The sequence below is a fragment of the Salmo trutta genome, chromosome 13 (genome assembly GCF_901001165.1).
Source record: "Salmo trutta chromosome 13, fSalTru1.1, whole genome shotgun sequence".
Classification (NCBI taxonomy): domain Eukaryota; kingdom Metazoa; phylum Chordata; class Actinopteri; order Salmoniformes; family Salmonidae; genus Salmo; species Salmo trutta.
The window spans coordinates 68,395,442-68,418,029 of NC_042969.1; the positions used below are offsets into that span (position 1 = coordinate 68,395,442).

Below are 22,588 nucleotides of genomic sequence, written 5' to 3' on the forward strand. Positions count from 1 at the left end.
AAATAAAATTGAAACAAGTTTTTTTTCATTTCACTTCACCAATTTGGACTATTTTGTGTATGTCCATTACATGAAATCCCCCAAAAAAATCTAATTTAAATTACAGGTTGTAATGCAACAAAATAGGAAAAACACCAAGGGAGAAGAATACTTTTGCAAGCCACTGTATCTCAGTATTTGTATTATTTATTTTATAGTCTTTTTTGCTCATCTTTATCAAGGGATCCAATAATTCTGGACCTGACTCACTGTTTCCAACTGGCTAAATTATTGGGATTTGGAAGGCAGCGTAGCGATGACCCTTCTAAAACATTCAATAGCCAATCAAATATTCATCAGTGTTCAGGGAAGAAATCCCAGTTAGTTACGGATTAAGCAATTTGTTTGCAAGTAAGGAGAGCTCTAACAACCATGAGTAAGAAGGAGGAGGACGGAATCGAATAAGGAGAATGAATCAATTAGGATTATTAGTCATTGGGATGGTAACACTGTAGAGGGGAGGGAAGGCATATTCTATTTTTTTGAGTTCCAGAGGGATACGACTGAGTCCCCATGCTACCCTGCAGAGCAGGGTATGCTAATGCCATCCATCAAAGATAGTCTAGTGGCTTACAATAAAAACAGGGTATGCTAATGCCATCCATCAAAGATAGTCTAGTGGCTTACAATAAAAACATGCCATGCTTGATACATACCTGCAGGTAATTTACCCGCTTTCTAATATTTTGACATATGCACTTGTCCACACAGAATGTTTATTTAAATTCAATGTACATTGTTACACAGTAGATCATAGCATGAGGGTGCCATGCAGATAAGAAAAATGCATTTATATTATAATGTGATGAAATCATCTTCTATTCTAGATGGAGAAACCCTGATAAATACAGAAGGGATGGTGGAGGTAAAAAGCAGAATAAATACATCAATACATTCCCTAACACATTACACAAGCTACACACCATGGATGGACAAAATGGCGGGACAGAAAACCGATCTTCAGAACTTTGCCATTTATTGGTACAGCAATCAAATTATAGGTTACATATGCAGTTTCACAGACATGTCACTGATCGACAGGCTTCTGCCTTCCTTTTTCCCCCCCGACCCCACCCCTTGAGTTCGTATGGTATGAATATGTATACATGCAAATGCCACCACGCCAAGCCGCCCCTGCCAGGTCTCCACAGCTACAGGGAAACCCTGCAGTCACTATGACTTGTCGTCAGTCTTCTTCTTAGTCTGAAACTTCCGGAACTGTGATTGGATGGCGACGGCCGCCTTCTCAGTCTCCGGGGCGTCCATGTCGATGTCAAAGTCCTCTGCTGGGACTTCCTGGGACTTCTTGGATGCATCTGGAAGAAGAGGAAATGAGGCTTGTGACTTACTAGGCTCCACAGAGTGGTGCTCCACTAGTACTCTGGGTTCCTGCAACTGGGAGACCCTCTGAATACATTATACAAGATACACACGTACAGTAGAATCCTATGTTTAGTTTTTTTGCCCTAGTACTACACAGCTGATGAAACAAATCTACTCATCAAGCTTTTCATTTTCATTTGAATCAGCTGTTTAGTGCTAGGGCAAAAAAATAAACGTGCACCCAGGGGGGGCCCCAAGACCGAGTTTGGGAAACTCTGATCTAAAGCACAATAATGCATACCAAAAGAAAGGGTACCACAATTGTATTCATTAAAAACGACATGGTCCAGAAGATTATAATTTCCCCTGTAGCTCTCAGGCCTTCATTATGGAAGGGATGGCCATGCAATTCCAGGGGATGAAAAGACAGTGGTTTTCCATGGCTGAGGACAAGGAACACATTAACCCCCAGTTCTCTCTATAGACAGACTCAGCTCACACTCCTAACCGGTGGTGTGAGCCAATCATCTCACAACAGGAAATATTAAAATGGATAAGTAGTAACTTTCTGTGCCAAAGTATTGAGCAGTTTATGAATTAAAAGTTAAAATGTTTAAATATACATAACAATTCAAAAGTTTGAGGTCACTTAGAAATGGCCTTGTTTTTAAAAGAAAAGCACATTTATTTGCCCATTAAAATAACATCAAATTGATCAGAAATACAGAGTAGACATTGTTAATGTTGTAAATGACTATTGTAGCTGGAAACAGCTGATTTTAAAAGGAATATCTCCATAGGCGTACAGAGGCCCATTATCAGCAACCATCACTCCTGTGTTCCAATCGCACGTTGTGTTAGCTAATCCAGGTTTATCATTTTAAAAGGCTGATTGATCATTAGAAAACCCTTTTGCAATTATGTTAGCACAGCTGAAAACTGTAGTTCTGATTAAAGAAAGAATAAAACTGGCCTTCTTTAGACCAGTTGAGTATCTGGAGCATCAGCATTTGTGGGTTCGATTACAGGCTCAAAATAATCAGAAACAAATAACTTTCTTCTGAAACTCGTCAGTCTATTCTTGTTCTGAGAAATTATGGCTGTTCCATGCGAGAAATTGCCAAGAAACTGAAGATCTCGTACAACGCTGTGTACTACTCCCTTCACAAAACAGCGCAAATTGGCTCTAACCAGAATAGAAAGAGGAGCGGGAGGCCCCGGTGCACAACTGAGCAAGAGGACAAGTACATTAGAGTGTCTGGTTTGAGAAACAGACGCCTCACAAGTCCTCAACTGGTATCTTCATTAAATAGTACCCGCAAAACACCAGGCTCAACATCAACAGTGAAGAGGTGACTCCGGGATGCGGGCCTTCTAGGCTGAGTTCCTCTGTCCAGTGTCTGTGCTCCTTTGCCCATCTTAATCTTTTATTTTTATTGGCCAGTCTGAGATATGTCTTTTTCTTTGCAACTCCGCCTAGAAGGCCAGCATCCTGGAGTCGCCTCTTCACTGTTGACGTTGAGACCAGTGTTTAGTGGGCACTACAATATGGATTGATTAAGATTTTCTTTAGTGAACAACTTTTTATTTAGTTAGTAATTTTTTTCAATGGCCATTACACAGGTATAGGTATAATATTCAGACTAATATCAAATCATATATTCAGTTATCATAATTTCTGTTCATATGTTCCCATATACAGTGAGGGAAAAAAGTATTTGATCCCCAGCTGATTTTGTACGTTTGCCCACTGACAAAGAAATGATCAGTCTATCATTTCAATGGTAGGTTTATTTGAACAGTGAGAGAATAACAGAATAACAACAAAAAAATCCAGAAAAACGCATGTCAAAAATGTTATACAATTATTTGCATTTTAATGAGGGAAATAGGTATTTGACCCCTCTGCAAAACATGACTTAGTACTTGGTGGCAAAACCCTTGATGGCAATCACAGAGGTCAGACATTTCTTGTAGTTGGCCACCAGGTTTGCACACATCTCAGGAGGGATTTTGTCCCACTCCTCTTTGCTGATCTTCTCCAAGTCATTAAGGTTGAGTCTGACGTTTGGCAACTCGAACCTTCAGCTCCCTCCACAGATTTTCTATGGGATTAAGGTCTGGAGACTGGCTAGGCCACTCCAGGACCTTAATGTGCTTCTTCTTGAGCCACTCCTTTGTTGCCTTGGCAGTGTGTTTTGGGTCATTGTCATGCTGGAATACCCATCCACGACCCATTTTCAATGCCCTGGCTGAGGGAAGGAGGTTCTCACCCAAGATTTGACAGAACATGGCCCCGTCCATCGTCCCTTTGATGTGGTGAAGTTGTCCTGTCCCCTTAGCAGAAAAACACCCCCAAAGCATAATGTTTCCACCTCCATGTTTGACGGTGGGGATGGTGTTCTTGGGGTCATAGGCAGCATTCCTCCTCCTCCAAACACGGCGAGTTGAGTTGATGCCAAAGAGCTTCATTTTGGTCTCATCTGACCACAACACTTTCACCCAGTTGTCCTCTGAATCATTCAGATGTTCATTGGCAAACTTCAGACGGGCATGTATATGTGCTTTCTTGAGCAGGGGGACCTTGCGGGCGCTGCAGGATTTCAGTCCTTCGCGGCGTAGTCTGTTACCAATTGTTTTCTTGGTGACTATTGTCCCAGCTGCCTTGAGATCATTGACAAGATCCTCCCGTGTAGTTCTGGGCTGATTCCTCACCATTCTCATGATCATTGCAATTCCACGAGGTGAGATCTTGCATGGAGCCCCAGGCCGAGGGAGATTGACAGTTCTTTTGTGTTTCTTCCATTTGCGAATAATCGCACCAACTGTTATCACCTTCTCACCAAGCTGCTTGGCGATGGTCTTGTTGCCCATTCCAGCCTTGTGTAGGTCTACAATCTTGTCCCTGACATCCTTGGAGAGCTCTTTGGTCTTGGCCATGGTGGAAAGTTTGGAATCTGATTGATTGATTGCTTCTGTGGACAGGTGTCTTTTATACAGGTACCAAGCTAAGTTTAGGAGCACTCCCTTTAACCTGGTGTTATGCTACACCTGCAAGGCAGTCCCAGAAGCTGGCAACTTCTATGACACATTAGAGAGTGTGTACTCTTTTTCCTGAGTAGAGACCCACAGAAGCTACTGTAATTGAGTACAAGCAGTGTCTGCTGTGGCAGATGGGAAGGTGCAAGTAACCTGAATGTATTGTATTATTATAAAATGAGTAGAAAAATATACAGTGAGGGGAAAAAAGTATTTGATCCCCTGCTGATTTTGTACATTTGCCCACTGACAAAGAAATGATCAGTCTATAATTTTAATGATAGGTTTATTTGAACAGTGAGAGACAGAATGACAACAAAAAAATCCTGAAACACGCATGTCAAAAATGTTATAAATTGATTTGCAATTTAATGAAGGAAATAAGTATTTGACCCCCTCTCAATCAGAAAGATTTCTGGCTCCCAGGTGTCTTTTATACAGGTAACGAGCTGAGATTAGGAGCACACTCTTAAGCTCATGCGCATAACAGTGGATATACGGTATATCACTTCTGGGTGAATGGCATGGAAATGGGCCTGTACACCAACAACTGCCCTGCTCATGACAGACGCACCATCATAGGTCTGAGCCACACACTGCAGATTCTCAAGGCCATTCTCAAGGCCATTTGACACCAGCATTTGCTCTATTGCTTCAGACTCTGCATCAAAACCGTTCAGCTTTTTTAGCTCCAGGAAACGTTCCTCTAGTGCAGGGATCGGCAACAGAGTGATTTTTTTGGGGCCTCCCAAAGTTTTTAGTATGAATTCAGCCAAAAATAATAATACATTTAGGAAATCTGTTCCCAAGGATTCCCATGAATAAAAGAGACATATAAAAGAGACATATAAACATATAAAAGAGACATATAAACATATAAAAGAGACATATAAAAGAGACATCATTTGTCAATGTAATCAAGGTATGAAGTTATTTCCATATGCAATCTCTTTTTGGGCTTAGTTGTGTTCAATTTGCAGTGTACAAACGATTATAATTATGTTCCGGTCCCCCAACCATCCAATCTGACAAAAATCGGCCCCCGGCTGAAGTCAAACGTCACAACACGATCTAAACCGCTCTGGTGACAAACTTTTTGCTGGTCTCCGTTCGCACACATGGCTATTGGCTGCACTTTGCTTCCACCGAAAATATTGTGAAGATTGCCCATTATTTTGTTTTTGAAAGGACCCAAAAAATGTAGGCAGCGGGAGAACCTATTCATGTAAAAAACATACTTTGTAGGCTAACTCATCTGAGTTGCTAGCTAGCTAACTAACTTTACACACTGTTTGGCTAAGTGAGGTAAATGTAGCAATCATTGTAAATTAAAAACAGTCTCTAAATGCATTTATAGATAACAGCCATGGAAGAGGGTGTGGGTCACCTAAATCATCTTCTTCCCTACCAGTTGCCACTGGCTGCTGCTGTTCTAAGTGCTCCACTGGCCTGCTGTTTTCATCTGTAAGGTAGCAAGGTCGAGGTGCAACATGTAATTAGTTCGTTTTAAAGTTACTGTATATTGATACGACCAGGGCAACTCAACTGTAATGAAAAATTCAAGTGTGTATAACAGAGTGGCAGAACTCCAAACATGAAAGATGTGAGACTTTTAGATTACATAACATTTGAGGACACATAACGTAAAGGACAATTCCACCACTTTAAACTGTTATTATGCTGTTAGTATATTAGAATACCATAAACTATCAAAATAAAGAAAGTCGCACACTCCATGTGTAATCTCCCAGCAATTTAATGGGTATTTACCAACGTTTCAGCATCACTGTGCCTTCCTCAGACCTGATTACACATGGAGTGTGCGACTTTCTTTATTTGATAGTTTTTAGTTTATTCGCCATTAGTCAGCACCTCCACACAAACTATTATTCTGGGTGTGTGTCAGCTCATGTTTTTTTATCTACTAGTATATTAGAATACAACATTTATTATGAAATTTACATGCAAATCACTAAGGAATCCTCGTCTCTCATGATTGAAGCCTGCTCTATCTTTGGTGCTAACATTAGCAAAAAATAACAGCCAAACACAGCCTTAGCAACTGTCCAAGCAACCATCCAAAAACACTGTAGGCCTATTGGAACTAATAAATAAAAAAAATGGCTATTTGGAAAAGGTGCAATAACTGCCGGAGCTGTAAATTCAACAGTGATTGTGGGAGTGGTTTTGGCGAACGGAATCATGGCAGTTTGAGCCTTGAAAAACTATAAATATAAATCTATAGGTTTTTGAGTGTCTATTTAAAATATTTACAGATGTATTAGACAAAGACAACCAGAGCAACATATAGCAGGGAGTTCCAATATGATCAGAAAATAAGTTATATCACTAAATACTTCATAATAACAACCCAAATGTTCAAAGTGACGGAGTTGCCCTTTAAGGGCCTATGTATTACCCATGTTTGGTTCACCTACAATCTAACCACAAAGCTGGCCATCTATTCCACTCTCTTTCTGTCTGCCCTCCCCGTTTCCTTCTAAGTTCAAGAGGAGTGCACAGTGCTATGAAATGCTTACTTGCAGGTTCACCTCTTGACAATGCAACAACAACAGAAAAAGTAAGTAGCTAAGTGAATAAAAAGAGTAATAAAAACAAAAGGTCAATTAAATAAATTCACAGATTTAATAATGGGCAGTTATTTTTACAAAGTTACATAACCTATATGGAAATAACAGACATAAGCCAATCATGTTTACCTGTAGAATGGAATAGGTTATAAGACCTCTATGATTCATTTCATTTCGTCACTTCTACCACCTCAACATAGCCAATTTTAAACAGGGTTAAATATCTAGTTGTACTAAAGTTCAGCTTCAGTCCACAGGGGTGCACTGTGTCACTGTCAGAAGATGTGTGCTTAAGTCAGAAAAACATTCTCTCATCTCTTCGGTCTCAGCTAGCTAGCCAGCTACTGGTAGCTACTGTGGTAGCTAGCCAGCCAAGCTGGAAATATACACTTTTCCTAATAACATGACTTATATCAACATCCTTAGCTTGCCCATTCACTAAATATACAGTTAAATAACTCTGGTGGACAACCAATAGCTTATGGATCTGAGCGCTAACACTAGATTATTAGCATTAGCCAACCCTTATGCTGAGGGACACTAGATAGCTAGCTAGTTAGCTACCATCAACCATGCACAAACTTGAGACTAACTCGTGCTGCTGCTGCACTTTGACTTTCTGGCTGTTCTGCCCTCTCCACCTCATTCACTGCTGCCTGCTTGTGTTCAATCTGCTCACTTTTTTTTGCTTCTCTTTCAGAAGAAGTTCTGAATATCCATATTTGCTCTGTGAAATACTGCAGGCTCTGAATGCGTGACAGGCGTTTTGCTGAGTGATGACTTCAAAGACAGTACAGTAGGAAGATAGACAGAAACTGCTTCTCCAATAGAAATCCAAGATCACACTTGTAGGCGATGTCAAGATTATGCGCAGAAACACGTCATGAAGTCTAACGTTCGGCTCAAGCAGAACTGAGCATGTGCAGGCTGTCAAATCAAAGGCACTTCGATATGAAGTTGTTTTTGACATAAATTAAAACCTGTCACTTTTACGAGGTTGGAGTAATACAATTTTCAACTACTTAAGTCATTGGCTCGAATCTAGGTTGTGCATTTAGATTTTGAGAAAATTAACTACTAAGGAAGCACTTCCATCATTGACTTCTCAAACCCCAAACCCCCGAGTGGTCTGCTTGGTCTGTTTTTCAAGCGTTCCCGGAAGTCTCGCAATGTTGCAACTCTGGGTTTAGAAACTCTATGATGACTTGACATCTAACCGGCACTGTAGGGGTGGGGGAGGGGGAGGGGTCAAGGGACATGAGCGGTCCACTGCGTTGTGAAATCTCGACCAATCACAGCAGGCACCGGCGAATCACTCAGGTGCTTCTTGCAGTGCCTGCTATTGCCTAGCGCAGTATATTTTGTTTATTTTTTCATCAAAATTTGTCAATAAAAAATAAATACAAAAATACTGCATAGTGCAAGTGATGTGGGGTTATGGAAACTCATGTCACACATACAGCCTGAAATAAAAACATTTATAAAATAAATCATCAAAAGGTTTGGGGCTGGACCAAAAACACTGAGGCCTATCATCGTCACTGGCTTCAACCCCTGCATTAACTGGTATTGATTTTTCCTAAGCTCTAATGTGTGCTGTATTCATCTCCCAGCATTAGCTATTGAACTGCGCCCTCCCTGGTTTCAACAACGAGATATATTGATAAGCTTTGTGCTGTGAAGGACAGACAGGTGTTTCCAACCACAACACCTTCCTTTTTACTTTCAGGACTCAAGGCTGATGGGCTAAGTTTGATATCTTATTACAATCTCATTATCTAAACTAGAAATGTCTACATTCAAAATGTTTTAATAAAGAGTTATGGTTCTTGCATGGTCGTTTTTGGGGGATTCTTCATCAAGCTGAAAAATAAATATTTCTGGCCCGAATGACAATGATGGATCATGTTCCTTGGGGTAACTTTAGGAGTCATCTTTTCACCATACAGGACAAATGATCTAAGTTATTACTCGTGGCACCACTTTCAACAGCCATGTCCTTGCTCTTATGTGAATGTAATGCCTGGTGTCAGGGTGACACTCTGAATAGTCTTTAGAATACTTTTACTGCAGGATGTTTTTTTACAGTATATGTTTATCGCAGCTGGATGGTGGTAACAACTGTTATCAAAGACTATGACATCATGCCACAGTGAATTGTTTCACCGTCTCAACGCATGGGCTCCTTGGCCGACTTCAACATACTGTACTCTGACAAAATGGAGCTGGATGGATTTTTTGCCATATAACAAATAGTATTTTCCAAAGTCATAGAATCTGAAAAGGTTCTTCATAAAAGAGGAAGGACAAAAACACGATTGTAGACCTCAGGCAATGAACCCAGGTTCCATTACCTGAACGATATGTGCTCAATGCACAGGCAATAAAATGCACATTTTATTATTACCTACACATGTTACCATCACAAAAGCCTCGCTCCTAATATAATATAATAACAAATTGACAGGTGTGTCTGTGGACTTCCTATTCTCATTCCCATAGGACCATCCCTTGGAAAGGAAAAGACAGCCTCATCAAAGTGAACCAGGGGGCCTTCTCTCACTCCTCTTTAATCAGAGGAAGTGTGTGTGTGTGTGTTTGTGTGCGAGTCCCACATGGGGCTTTACGTGGCTGTGTGTGTGAAGGTCAGGTAAATACAACTAACGCTAGCTACACCTCTGTGTCTCCCCAAAATCAATAGGTTGGGGACTTATTGATCGCTTGCCTTTTGTGTTTTAGTATGTATGTATAGATACATAGACATGTCCTAGTGACAGGTAAAGTGAACTTTAATATCAATGGAGGCTGCTGAGGGGAGGACAGCTCATAATAGTGACTGGAACAGAGCTAATGGAATGCCATCAAACACATGGAAACCATGTGTTCGATATATTTGATACCATACCACTGATACTGCTTCAGCCATTACCATGAGCCCGTCCTCCCCAATTATGGTGCCAACAACCCCCTATGTTCAATATGTACGTTTATTACTCTTTTTGTTTTTAAACAACCATTATTTGTGGCTTTTATTGTTTTGTATTTGATCCTGATGTGTGTAATAATGGGTTTATTCAGATATACATTTGGACTTTCCATAAATATTGGTGATATTTAACAGAACAAGGTGAATTTATTCTGGGTATAATTGAGTGCAGTAGTGCTAATTATGAGAGCATAATAAAATGGGTCATCAGGCCTCACAATGAAAGCTAGTCCATAGCTAATTATAGTACATGATGACTTTGATCTCAAAGGTGAGGGAGTTGGATTATGCTGTGGCTCATTTGAATAGAAATGTATCTGCATAGTTCTCCATTTGGGGATACCTCGCACATTTTTATGAACTGTTATAAAATATGTGAACTATAAACTCTGTGAACTATGTAATTTGTACATGATATGTCTTTTATACATGATCTAACCATGCCATCTCTCAACCATGCCATCTCTCACCTCTCATCAGCTGTTTCTATGAGAGGGACAGTCTATGTGGGGAGTAGGACTTCATACAGCCAGGGAACATATGGTCTCAGTGTATGACAGCTGGGATTCAATCAACCACTCTGTCCAAACTCATATTACCGATTAACTGTAAATGTTTTAGGTAGATATATTAATATTGTGGTTATGTGAATGAGCAATTCCATTCCATCTCTCCGTAGAGACGGTTATCATGCAAAGAGCCTTGGCTTCGACAATGATGTTCTTCAGAAATGCAGAGTACAGAATGAATAGGGTGTACCAGTTAATATGAATACATATCTCTCGCTCTGTTGGTGTCCTTGGTTTCTGAAAGGCCTTCCTCTATTGTCCAGGTATGTCGAGTGGGGGACAGAGTCAATAGCACCGTTGGACTATCTCCTCTGCAGCCTAAGAGCTTTGCCTATGTATTGAGTGGGGATCCAGGATGCTGGGGAAGCATTTTGAATTGTCAAGGTCAGACAACAAAGGCATTTCAGTCTTTTGTGTTGTTGTGTCCATGTGTGTTGTTGTGTCCGTGTGTGTGTGTGTGTGTGTGTGTGTGTGTGTGTGTGTGTGTGTGTGTTTTCCATTGCTTTCTTTAATTAAGTGAACAAAGACAGCAGGCCTGAATCGTAAAGCACAATAACATTGTTTGCCTGTATACTGTACCAAGTCGCTTTTTCTTCTCAATCAAGAGCTGGAGGTGAATTGGATTTCAGTAATTGCTAGTGTTGAATAATGTAAGACAGCATTTTATAGCAGGGTTTCTCTTTACATTCCACCATACATCGTTGGACCACAGAAAAAGGTTGAATTGATAAGTTCATGTCACCTCTTATGAGAGGTCTTATGTCTTTTCAACTCCCACTGTTGATCTCTACACTGTCACTTCACCAATCATGACCTGTAAGTGTATTTTTGTATTTTTCATGCTCTCACCTTTGCTTGTTATAATTGTGTCACTAATTCCTCATTATGGACGTTGTATTTCTTGCTGCACCTTTGTAAAGCAGGGCTACCTTGCAAAAGAGACATTGTTCTCAATGGGACTTCCTTGTATAAATAAAGGTTAAATCAAGTAATAGATCTGCATTCTACTGATAGATTAGTCATCATTCCAGTATCAACACATATCAACATATTTGGCTTCAGTTTGAAGACCACTCATTTTCACTTCCATTTTCCAAGTTTCTGTACTTACTTCACCAGTGAACTTAGCGAACACTAATAATATCTGTGGTCATCTGTTAAGCCATCTGAATTAAGCACATCCCATGCTTATCTGATGAAATAGGGACAGCTTATTCCCTATGATATCATCCTGAATCAGGATCTAATGTCTTGTCAGCTAGACATGTCCTCCACATGTGACAGGGAGCATATAAAACTATGAGAATTCAGAAAGGCACGTTTCAGGGTTCCCATCAAATCCCTTGGACGACGGGCAGCGGGAGAAATTAGTTTACCCTGCTAAAGCTGTTATTTCCCCCAGGATTGGACTGAAACAGACAAAACATTTATATATCTCTGGTTCAAACAGACAGTCCTCAGAGCTTTGGGATTAAAATAACTCTAAGGGTTATCCATTGTCTAAAGGTTTCTTCTTTTATCAAATGGAGTCAGGATATTAACCTGTTGGGGCTAGGGGGCAGTATTTGCACGGCCGGATAAAAAACGTACCCGATTTAAACTGGTTACTACTCTTGCCCAGAAACTAGAATATGCATATAATTAGTAGATTTGGATAGAAAACACTCTAAAGTTTCTAAAACTGTTTGAATGGTGTCTGTGAGTATAACAGAACTCATATGGCAGGCCATAACCTGAGAAGATTCCATACAGGAAGTGCCCTGTCTGACAATTTGTTCTCCTTCTGTGGCATCTCTATCGAAAATACAATATCTCTGCTGTAACGTGACATTTTCTAAGGCTTCCATTGGCTCTCAGAAGGCGCCAGAAAATGGAATGACGTCTCTCCAGTCTCTGGGCGAAAAACCGCAGGACATTTTGTGAGTGGTCAGGCTGAGAACAGTGACACTGGAGATGTGCGTTCATGTGAATTCTCCATGTTTTTATTTCTCTCTTTGAATGAATACAACGTCGCCCGGTTGGAATATTATCGCTATTTTACGAGAAAAATCGCATAAAAATTGATTTTAAACAGCGTTTGACATGCTTCGAAGTACGGTAATGGAATATTTTGAATTTTTTTGTCACGAAATGCGCTCGCGCGTCACCCTTCGGATACTGACCTGAACGCACAAACAAAACGGAGCCATTTGAATATAACTATGGATTATTTGGAACCAAAACAACATTTGTTGTTGAAGTAGAAGTCCTGGGAGTGCATTCTGACGAAGAACAGCAATGGTAATCCAATTTTTCTTATAGTAAATCTGAGTTTGGTGAGGTCCAAACTTGGTGGGTGTCAAATTAGCTAGCCGTGATGGCCGGGTTATATACTCAGAATATTTCAAAATGTGCTTTCGCCGAAAAGCTATTTTAAAATCTGACACCGCGATTGCATAAAGGAGTTCTGTATCTATAATTCTTAAAATAATTGTTATGTATTTTGTGAATGTTTATCGTGAGTAATTTAGTAAATTCACTGGAAGTTTGCTGTGGGTATGCTAGTTCTGAACATCACATGCTAATGTAAAAAGCTGGTTTTTGATATAAATATGAACTTGATTGAACAAAACATGCATGTATTGTATAACATAATGTCCTAGGAGTGTCATCTGATGAAGATCATCAAAGGTTAGTGCTGCATTTAGCTGTGGTTTTGGTTTTTGTGACATATATGCTTGCTTTGAAAATGGCTGTGTGATTATTTTTTGGCAGGGTACTCTCCTGACGTAATCTAATTTTTTGCTTTCGCTGTAAAGCCTTTTTGAAATCGGACAATGTGGTTAGATTAACGAGAGCCTTGTCTTTAAAATGGTGTAAAATAGTCATATGTTTGAAAAATTGAAGTTATAGCATTTAGGAGGTATTTGTATTTCGCGCCACGCGTCCCACCTTGCCCAGGGAGGTTAAAGTTGAATAGTGTCGCAGAAATCCTGTGTTTTGTTAAATATAGATTAGGAATATTGAGTTGTTGAAATACACAGTGTACAGTGCCTTCAGAAAGTATTCACACCCCTTGACCTTTTCAACATTTTGTTGTGTTACAGCCTCAATTGTGTCACTGGCCTACACACAATACCCCGCAATGTCAAAGTGGAATTATGTTTTTCCAAATTTTTCCAAATTAATATAAAATGTAAAGCTGAAATGTCTTTAGTCAACCCCTTTGTTATGGCAAGCCTAAATAAGTTCAGGAGAAAAAAAATGTGCTTAACAAGTTACAGTGCATTCGGAAAGTATTCAGACCCCATGACTTTTTCCACATTTTGTTACGTTACAGCCTTATTCTAAAATGGATTAAATTACAAAAAAATCCTCATCAATCTACACACAATACCCCATAATGACAAAGTGAAAAGAGGTTTTTAGAAATTTGTGCAAGTATTTATTTATTTAAAAGAACTGTATACTTATTTATATCAGTATTCAGACACTTTGCAATGTGACTCGAAATTGAGCTCAGGTGCATCCTGTTTCCATTGATCATCCTTGAGATGTTTCTACAACCTGATTGAAGTCCACCTGTGGTCACTTCAATTGATTGGACATCATTTTGAAAGGCAAACAACTGTCTATATCAGGTCCAACAGTTGACAGTGCATGTCACAGCAAAAACCAAGCCATGAGGTCGAAGGATTGTCCATAGAGCTCCGAGACAACATTGTGTTGACGCACAGATCTGGGGAAAGGTACCAAAACAATTCTGCAGCATTGAAGGTCCCCAAGAACTCAGTGGTCTCCATCATTCTTAAATGGAAGAAGTTTGAAATCACCAAGGCTCTTCCTTGAGCTGGCCGCCCGGCAAAACTGAGCAATTGGGGGAGAAAGGCCTTGGTCAGGGAGGTGACCAAGAACACAATGGTCACTCTGAAAGAGCTCCAGAGTTCATCTGTGGAGATGGGAGAACCTTCCAGAAGGACAACCATCTCTACAATACTCTACCAATCAGGCCGTTATGGTAGAGTGGCCAGACGGAAGTCACTCCTCAGTAAAAGGCACATGACAGCCCACTTGGAGTTTGCCAAAATGCACCTAAAGACTCTCAGACCATGAGAAACAAGATTCTCTTGTCTGATAAAACCAAGATTGAACTATTTGGCCTGAATGCCAAGCGTCACATCTGGAAGAAACCTGGCACCATCCCTACAGCAAAGCATGGAGTTTAGCAGCATCATGCTGTGGGGATTTAACATTAACTAAAGCATCTCTGTGCTCTGTAGCCATTACACTTGGAGGGGGTAAACCACAGACATGTTCAAAAGTTCAGTACAGGTTACAGTCATTCATTACAATACGTAAATTAAACAGGAGTTGTTCAATTTGATAAACTCTTTGGTTAGTGTCAGTTGATCTCAAAAAGTATTTGTATAGTTAGACAACCTTACATTTAAAAATATGAAATGATACCTGGGAGACTAGTCAGGATCAAGAGAAGGATGAACTGAGCAAAGTACAGATAGATCCTTGATGAAAACCTGCTCCAGAGCACTCAGGACCTCAGAATGGGGCGAAGGTTCACCTTCCAACAGGACAACAACCCTGAGCATACAAGACAAGTCTCTGAATGTTCTTGAGTGGCCCAGCCAGAGCCCGGACTTAAACCCGATCGAACATCGCTGGAGAGCCCTGAAAATAGCTGTGCAGTGACGCCCCCCCCATCCAACCTGACAGAACTTGAGAGGATCTACAGAGAAGAATGGGAGAAACTCTCCAAATACAGTTGTTCCAAGTTTGTAGTGTCACACCCAAGACCTGCGTCTGTAATCGCTGTCAAAGGTGCTTCAACAAAGTACTGAGTAAAGGGTCGGAATACTTATGTAAATGTGATATAATTTTTTTTTTATACATTTGCAGAAATGTCTAAAAAACTGTTTTTGCTTTGCCATAATGGGGTATTGTGTGTAGATTGACAAGGGGAAAAAACTATTTGATACATTTTAGAAGAAGACTGTAATGTAACAAAATGTGGAAAAAGTCAAGGGGTCTGAATACTTTCCCAATGCACTGAACATAATAAGTTACATGGACTCACTCTGTGTGCAATAATAGTATTTAAAATTTTTGAATGACTCATCTCTCTACCCCACACATACAATTATCTGTAAGGTCCCTCAGTCGAGAGTGAATTTTAAACACAAATTCAACCACAAAGACCAGGGAGGTTTTCCAATGCCTATTAAAGAAGGGCACCTATTGGTAGATGAGGAATATATATATATATATATAGTGGGGGGAAAAAGTATTTGAACCCCAGCTGATTTTGTACGTTCGCCCACTTACAAAGAAATGATCAGTCTATAATTTTAATGGTAGGTTTATTTGAACAGTGAGAGACAGAATAACAACAAAAAAATCCAGAAAAACGCATGTAAAAAATGATATAAAATGATTTGCATTTTAATGAGGGAAATAAGTATTTGACCCCTCTGCAAAACATGACTTAGTACTTGGTGGCAAAACCCTTGTTGGCAATCACAGAGGTCAGACGTTTCTTGTAGTTGGCCACCAGGTTTGCACACATCTCATGAGGGATTTTGTCCCACTCCTCTTTGCAGATCTTCTCCAAGTCATTAAGGTTGAGGCTGACGTTTGGCAACTCGAACCTTCAGCTCCCTCCACAGATTTTCTATGGGATTAAGGTCTGGAGACTGGCTAGGCCACTCCAGGACCTTAATGTGCTTCTTCTTGAGCCACTCCTTTGTTGCCTTGGCCGTGTGTTTTGGGTCCTTGTCATGCTGGAATACCCATCCACGACCCATTTTCAATGCCCTGGCTGAGGGAAGGAGGTTCTCACCCAAGATTTGACGGTACATGGCCCCGTCCATCGTCCCTTTGATGCGGTGAAGATGTCCTGTCCCCTTAGCAGAAAAACACCCCCAAAGCATAATGTTTCCACCTCCATGTTTAATGGTGGAGATGGTGTTCTTGGTGTCATAGGCAGCATTCCTCCTCCTCCAAACACGGCGAGTTGAGTTGATGTCAAAGAGCTTCATTTTGGTCTCATCTGACCACAACACTTTCACCAGTTGTCCTCTGAGTCATTCAGATGTTCATTGGCAAACTTCAGACGGGCATGTATATGTATTCTTGAGCAGGGGGACCTTGCGGGCGCTGCAGGATTTCAGTCCTTCACGGCGTAGTGTGTTACCAATTGCTTTCTTGGTGACTATGGTCCCAGCTGCCTTGAGATCATTGACAAGATCCTCCCGTGTAGTTCTGGGCTGATTCCTCACCATTCTCATGATCATTGCAACTCCACGAGGTGAGATCTTGCATGGAGCCCCATGCCGAGGGATATTGACAGTTCTTTTGTGTTTCTTCCATTTGCGAATAATCACACCAAATGTCGTCACCTTCTCACCAAGCTGCTTGGCGATGGTCTTGTTGCCCATTCCAGCCTTGCGTAGGTCTACAATCTTGTCCCTGACATCCTTGGAGAGCTCTTTGGTCTTGACCATGGTGGTGAGTTTGGAATCTGATTGATTGATTGCTTCTGTGGACAGGTGTCTTTTATACAGGTAACAAGCTGCGGTTAGGAGCACTCCCTTTAAGAGTGTGCTCCTAATCTCAGCTCGTTACCTGTATAAAAGACACCTGGGAGCCAGAAATCTTTCTGATTGAGAGGGGGTCAAATACTTATTTCCCTCATTAAAATGCAAATCAATTTATACAATTTCTGACATATTTTTGTTGTTATTCTGTCTCTCACTGTTCAAATAAACCTACCATTAAAATTATAGACTGATCCTTTCTCTGTCAGTGGGCAAAAGTACAAAATCAGCAGGGGATCAAATACTTTTTTCCCCCCACTGTGTGTGTATATATATATATATATATATATATATATATATATATATATATATATATATATTGAATATCCCTTTGAGCATGGGGAAGTTATTAATTACACTTTGGATGCTGTATCAATACACCAAGTCACTACAAAGATACAGGCGTCCTTCCTAACTCAGTTGCTGGAGAGGATAGAAACCGCTCAGGGATTTCACCATGAGGCCAATGGTGGCTTTAAAACAGTTAGAGTTTAATGGCTGTGATAGGAGAAAACTGAGGATGGATCAACAACATTGTATACGGAAAAATATAAACGCAACATGTAAAGTGTTGGTCCCATGTTTTATGAGCTGAAATAAAAGATCACTTTATCTAAAATGTTGTGCACAAATTTGATTACATCCCTGTTATTGAGCATTTCTCATTTGCCAAGATAATCCATCCACCCGACAGGTGTGGCATGTAAAGAAGCTGATTAAATAGCATGATCATTACAGAGGTGCACCTTGTGCTGGGACAATAAAATACCACTAAAATGTGCTGATTTGTCACACAACACAATGCCACAGATGTCTCAAGTTTTGAGGGAGCATGCAATTGGCATGTTGACTGCAATAATTTCCAACAGAGCTGTTGCCAGAGAGTTGAATGTTCATTTCTCTACCATAAGCCGCCTCCAACGTCGTTCGAGAGAATTTGGCAGTACGTCCAACCGGCCTCACGTCCAACCGGCCTCACAACTGCAGACCACGCATAACCATGCCACCCGGACAGCTGGTCTGAGACTGATGAAACTGATGAGTATTTCTGTCTGTAATAAAGCCCTTTTTTGGAAAAAAACGAATTCTGATTGGCTGGGCCTAGCTCCCCAGTGGGTGGGCATGGCTCCCATGTGGGTGGGCCTATACCCTCCAAGGCCCACACATGGCTGTACCCCTACCCAGTCATATGAAATCCATAGATTAGGGCTCTGATTCAGAGGGGTTGGGTTAAATACGGAAGACACATTTCAGTTGAATACATTCAGTTGGACAACTGACTAGGTATCCCCTTTGCCTAATACATTTATTTCAATTGACTGATTTCCTTATAGGTAGAGGTCGACCGATTAATCGGAATGGCCGATTAATTAGGGCCGATTTCAAGTTTTCATAACAATCGGTAATCTGTATTTCTGGCCACCGATTTGCCGATTTTTTTATTTTATTTTTTTTAAATAATTTTTTAAAACCTTTATTTAACTAGGCAAGTCAGTTAAAGAACACATTCTTATTTTCAAAGACGGACTAGGAACGGTGGGTTAACTGCCTTGTTCAGGGGCAGAAGGACAGATTTTTACCTTGTCAGCTTGGGGATGCAACCTTACGTTAACTAGCCCAACGCTCTAACCATCTGCTTTACGTTGCCAAGGTAAGTTGCTAGCTAGCATTCAACTTATCTTATAAAAAAACAATCAATCAATCATAAACACTAGTTAACTACACATGGCTGATGATATTACTAGTTTATCCAGCCTGTCCTGCTTTGCATATAATTGATGTGGTGCGCATTCGCGAAAAAGGACTGTCTTTGCTCCGACGTGTACCTAACCATAAACATCAATGTCTTTCTTAAAATCAATACACAAGTATATTTTTAAACCTGCATATTTAGTTAATATTGCCTGCTAACATTAATTTATTTTAACTAGGGAAAATGTGTCACTTCTCTTGCAAACAGAGTCAGGGTATATGCAGCAGTTTGGCCCGCCTGGCTTGTTGAACTGTGAAGACTATTTCTTCCTAACAAAGACAGCAGACTTCGCCAAACGGGGATGATTTAACAAAAGCGCATTTGCGGAAAAAAGCACAATCGTTGCACGACTGTACCTAACCATAAACATCAATGCCTTTCTTAAAATCAATACACAGAAGTATATATTTTTAAACCTGCATATTTAGCTAAAAGAAATCCAGGTTAGCAGGCAATATTAAACAGGTGAAATTGTGTCAGTTCGCTTGCGTTCGTTGCACGCAGAATCAGGGTATACAGAATCTGGCTCGTTGCGAACTAATTTGCCAGAATTTTACGGAACTATGAAATAACATTGTAGGTTGTGCGATGTAACAGGAATATTTAGACTTATGGATGCCACCCGTTAGATAAAATATGGAACGGTTCCGTATGTCACTGAAAGAATAATGTTTTCGAGATGATAGTTTCCGGATTTGACCATATTAATGACCTAAGGTTTATTATATTATAGTTAAGTCTATGATTTGATATTTGATAGAGCAGTCTGACTGAGCGGTGGTAGGCAGCAGCAGGCTCGTAATAGTCAAAGGTATATGGTTTAGAGAGAAATAGTCGACGCGTCATAATTCCTGTAATAACTTGCGGCTGAACTTGAAAGGGGTTCCTTCGTTATTTTACCGTTCATGTATTCCATAGAGAATGTCTTGATCTACTTAAAATAAGGTCTGTGTTTTGTGCTTAAACCGCCTCTGCGTTTTGATACCCGTGTAAATCTCACTAGGTAACGTTTGTCAACATATTTTCATAAATCCCCTCTACAAAATGTTTTATCTTCGCTTATATTGATCAGAGTTATATCCTATGGATATCTACACAGTTATAAAATTGGCAAGGTGGTGTAAGCCTAAACCAAACACAGACCTTATTTTAAGTTAATCTAAAAATATCCTATGGAATAAATGAAGGAACCGCTTTTCAGATTTTGCTAGAAGGTGTCATGGGAATTATGACTCGCACTTTGGTAGTCAATTGTTACCATGCCCATTATTAAAATAGGATTTCCTGCATATAGAAATTACAGTTTTTGTTTTCAGCATTCATCACAGGTAACTTAAACTCTATTTTTATTATTCAAACAGTTGAGAGTATTTGTCTCCTAAGCAGACTCTTCAGTATCGTTGTCACTTCAGAGCTGTGTGTGTGTGTGTGTGTGTGTGTGTGTGTGTGTATATATATATATTTTTTTTATTTCACCTTTATTTAACCAGGTAGGCAAGTTGAGAACAAGTTCTCATTTACAATTGCGACCTGGCCAAGATAAAGCAAAGCAGTTCGACAACATACAACAACACAGAGTTACACATGGAGTAAACAACATACAGTCAATAATACAGTAGAAAAATAAGACTATATACAATGTGAGCAAATGATGTGAGATAAGGGAGGTAAAGGCAAAAAAATGCCATGGTGGCAAAGTAAATAAAGTATAGCAAGAAAAACACTGGAATGGTAGATTTGTAGTTTGAAGAAAGTTCAAAGTTCAAATATAAATAATATGGTGCAAAGGAGCAAAATAAATAAATACAGTAGGGGAAGAGGTAGTAGTTTGGGCTAAATTATAGATGGGCTATGTACAGGTGCAGTGATCTGTGAGCTGCTCTGACAGCTGGTGCTTAAAGCTAGTGAGGGAGATAAGTGTTTCCAGTTTCAGAGATGTTTGTAGTTCGTTCCAGTCATTGGCAGCAGAGAACTGGAAGGAGAGACGACCAAAGGAGGAGTTGGCTTTAGGGGTGACCAGAGAGATATACCTGCTGGAGCGCGTGCTACAGGTGGGTGCTGCTATGGTGACCAGTGAGCGGAGATAAGGGGGGACTTTACCTAGCAGGGTCTTGTAGATGACCTGGAGCCAATGTGTTTGGCGACGATTATGAAGTGAAGGCCAGCCAACGAGAGCATACAGGTCACAGTGGTGGGTTGTATATGGGGCTTTGGTGACAAAACGGATGGCACTGTGATAGACTGCATCCAGCTTGTTGAGTAGGGTATTGGAGGCTATTTTGTAAATGACATCGCCGAAGTCGAGGATTGGTAGGATGGTCAGTTTTACGAGGGTATGTTTGGCAGCATGAGTGAAGGATGCTTTGTTGCGAAATAGGAAGCCAATTCTAAATTTCACTTTGGATTGGAGATGATTGATGTGAGTCTGGAAGGAGAGTTTACAGTCTAACCAGACACCTAGGTATTTGTAGTTGTCCACAAATTCTAAGTTAGAACCGTCCAGAGAAGTTATGCTGGATGGGCGGGCAGGTGCAGGCAGCGATCGGTTGAAGAGCATGCATTTAGTTTTACTTGTGTTTAGGAGCAGTTGGAGACCACGGAAGGAGAGTTGAATGGCATTGAAGCTAGTCTGGAGGGTTGTTAACACAGTGTCCAAAGAAGGGCCAGAAGTATACAGAATGGTGTCGTCTGCGTAGAGGTGGATCAGAGATTCACCAGCAGCAAGAGCGACATCATTTATGTATACAGAGAAAAGAGTTGGCCCAAGAATTGAACCCTGTGGTACCCCCATAGAGACTGCCAGAGGTCCAGACAGTAGGCCCTCCGATTTGACACACTGAACTCTGTCAGAGAAGTAGTTGGTGAACCAGGCGACGCAATCGTTTGAGAAACCAAGGCTACTAAGTCTGCCGATGAGGATGTGGTGATTAACAGAGTCAAAAGCTTTGGCCAGGTCAATGAATACGGCAGCACAGTATTGTTTCTTATCGATGGCGGTTACGATGTCGTTTAGGACCTTGAGCGTGGCTGAGGTGCACCCATGACCAGCTCTGAAACCAGATTGCATAGCGGAGAGGGTGCGGTGGGATTCGAAATAGTCGGTAATCTGTTTGTTGACTTGGCTTTCGAAGACCTTAGAAAGGCAGGGTAGGATGGATATAGGTCTGTAGCAATTTGGGTCAAGAGTGTCACCTCCTTTGAAGAGGGGGATGACAGCAGCTGCTTTCCAATCTATGGGAATCTCAGACGACACGAAAGAGAGGTTGAACAGGCTAGTAATAGGGGTTGCAATAATTTCGGCAGATAATTTTAGAAAGAAAGGGTCCAGATTGTCAAGCCCAGCTGATTTGTAGGGGTCCAGATTTTGCAGCTCTTTCAGAACATCAGCTGAATGGATTTGGGAGAAGGAGAAATGGGGGAGGCTTGGGCGAGTAGCTGTGGGGGGTGCAGTGCTGTTGAATGCAGTAGGGGTAGTTAGGTGGAAAGCATGGCCAGCCGTAGAAAAATGCTTATTGAAATTCTCAATTATAGTGGGCTTATCGGTGGTGACAGAGTTTCCTATCCTCAGTGCAGTGGGCAGTTGGGAGGAGGTGTTCTTATTCTCCATGGACTTTACAATGTCCCAGAACTTTTTAGAGTTGGAGTTGCACGAAGCAAATTTCTGTTTGAAAAAGCTAGCCTTGGCGTTTCTAACTGCC

General features: G+C 40.7%; 1 protein-coding gene across 1 annotated transcript in view; it reads right to left on the reverse strand.

The window, feature by feature from the left end:
* Positions 1-996: 996 nt before the first annotated feature.
* pcp4b (Purkinje cell protein 4b) overlaps positions 997-22,588 on the reverse strand; it is a 54,678-nt gene continuing 33,086 nt past the window's right edge. The window contains exon 3 of the mRNA XM_029773344.1: positions 997-1,355. Within this exon, the coding sequence (XP_029629204.1) occupies positions 1,213-1,355 (143 nt within the window). The 3' untranslated portion in view covers positions 997-1,212. The remainder of the gene's footprint in view (positions 1,356-22,588) is intronic.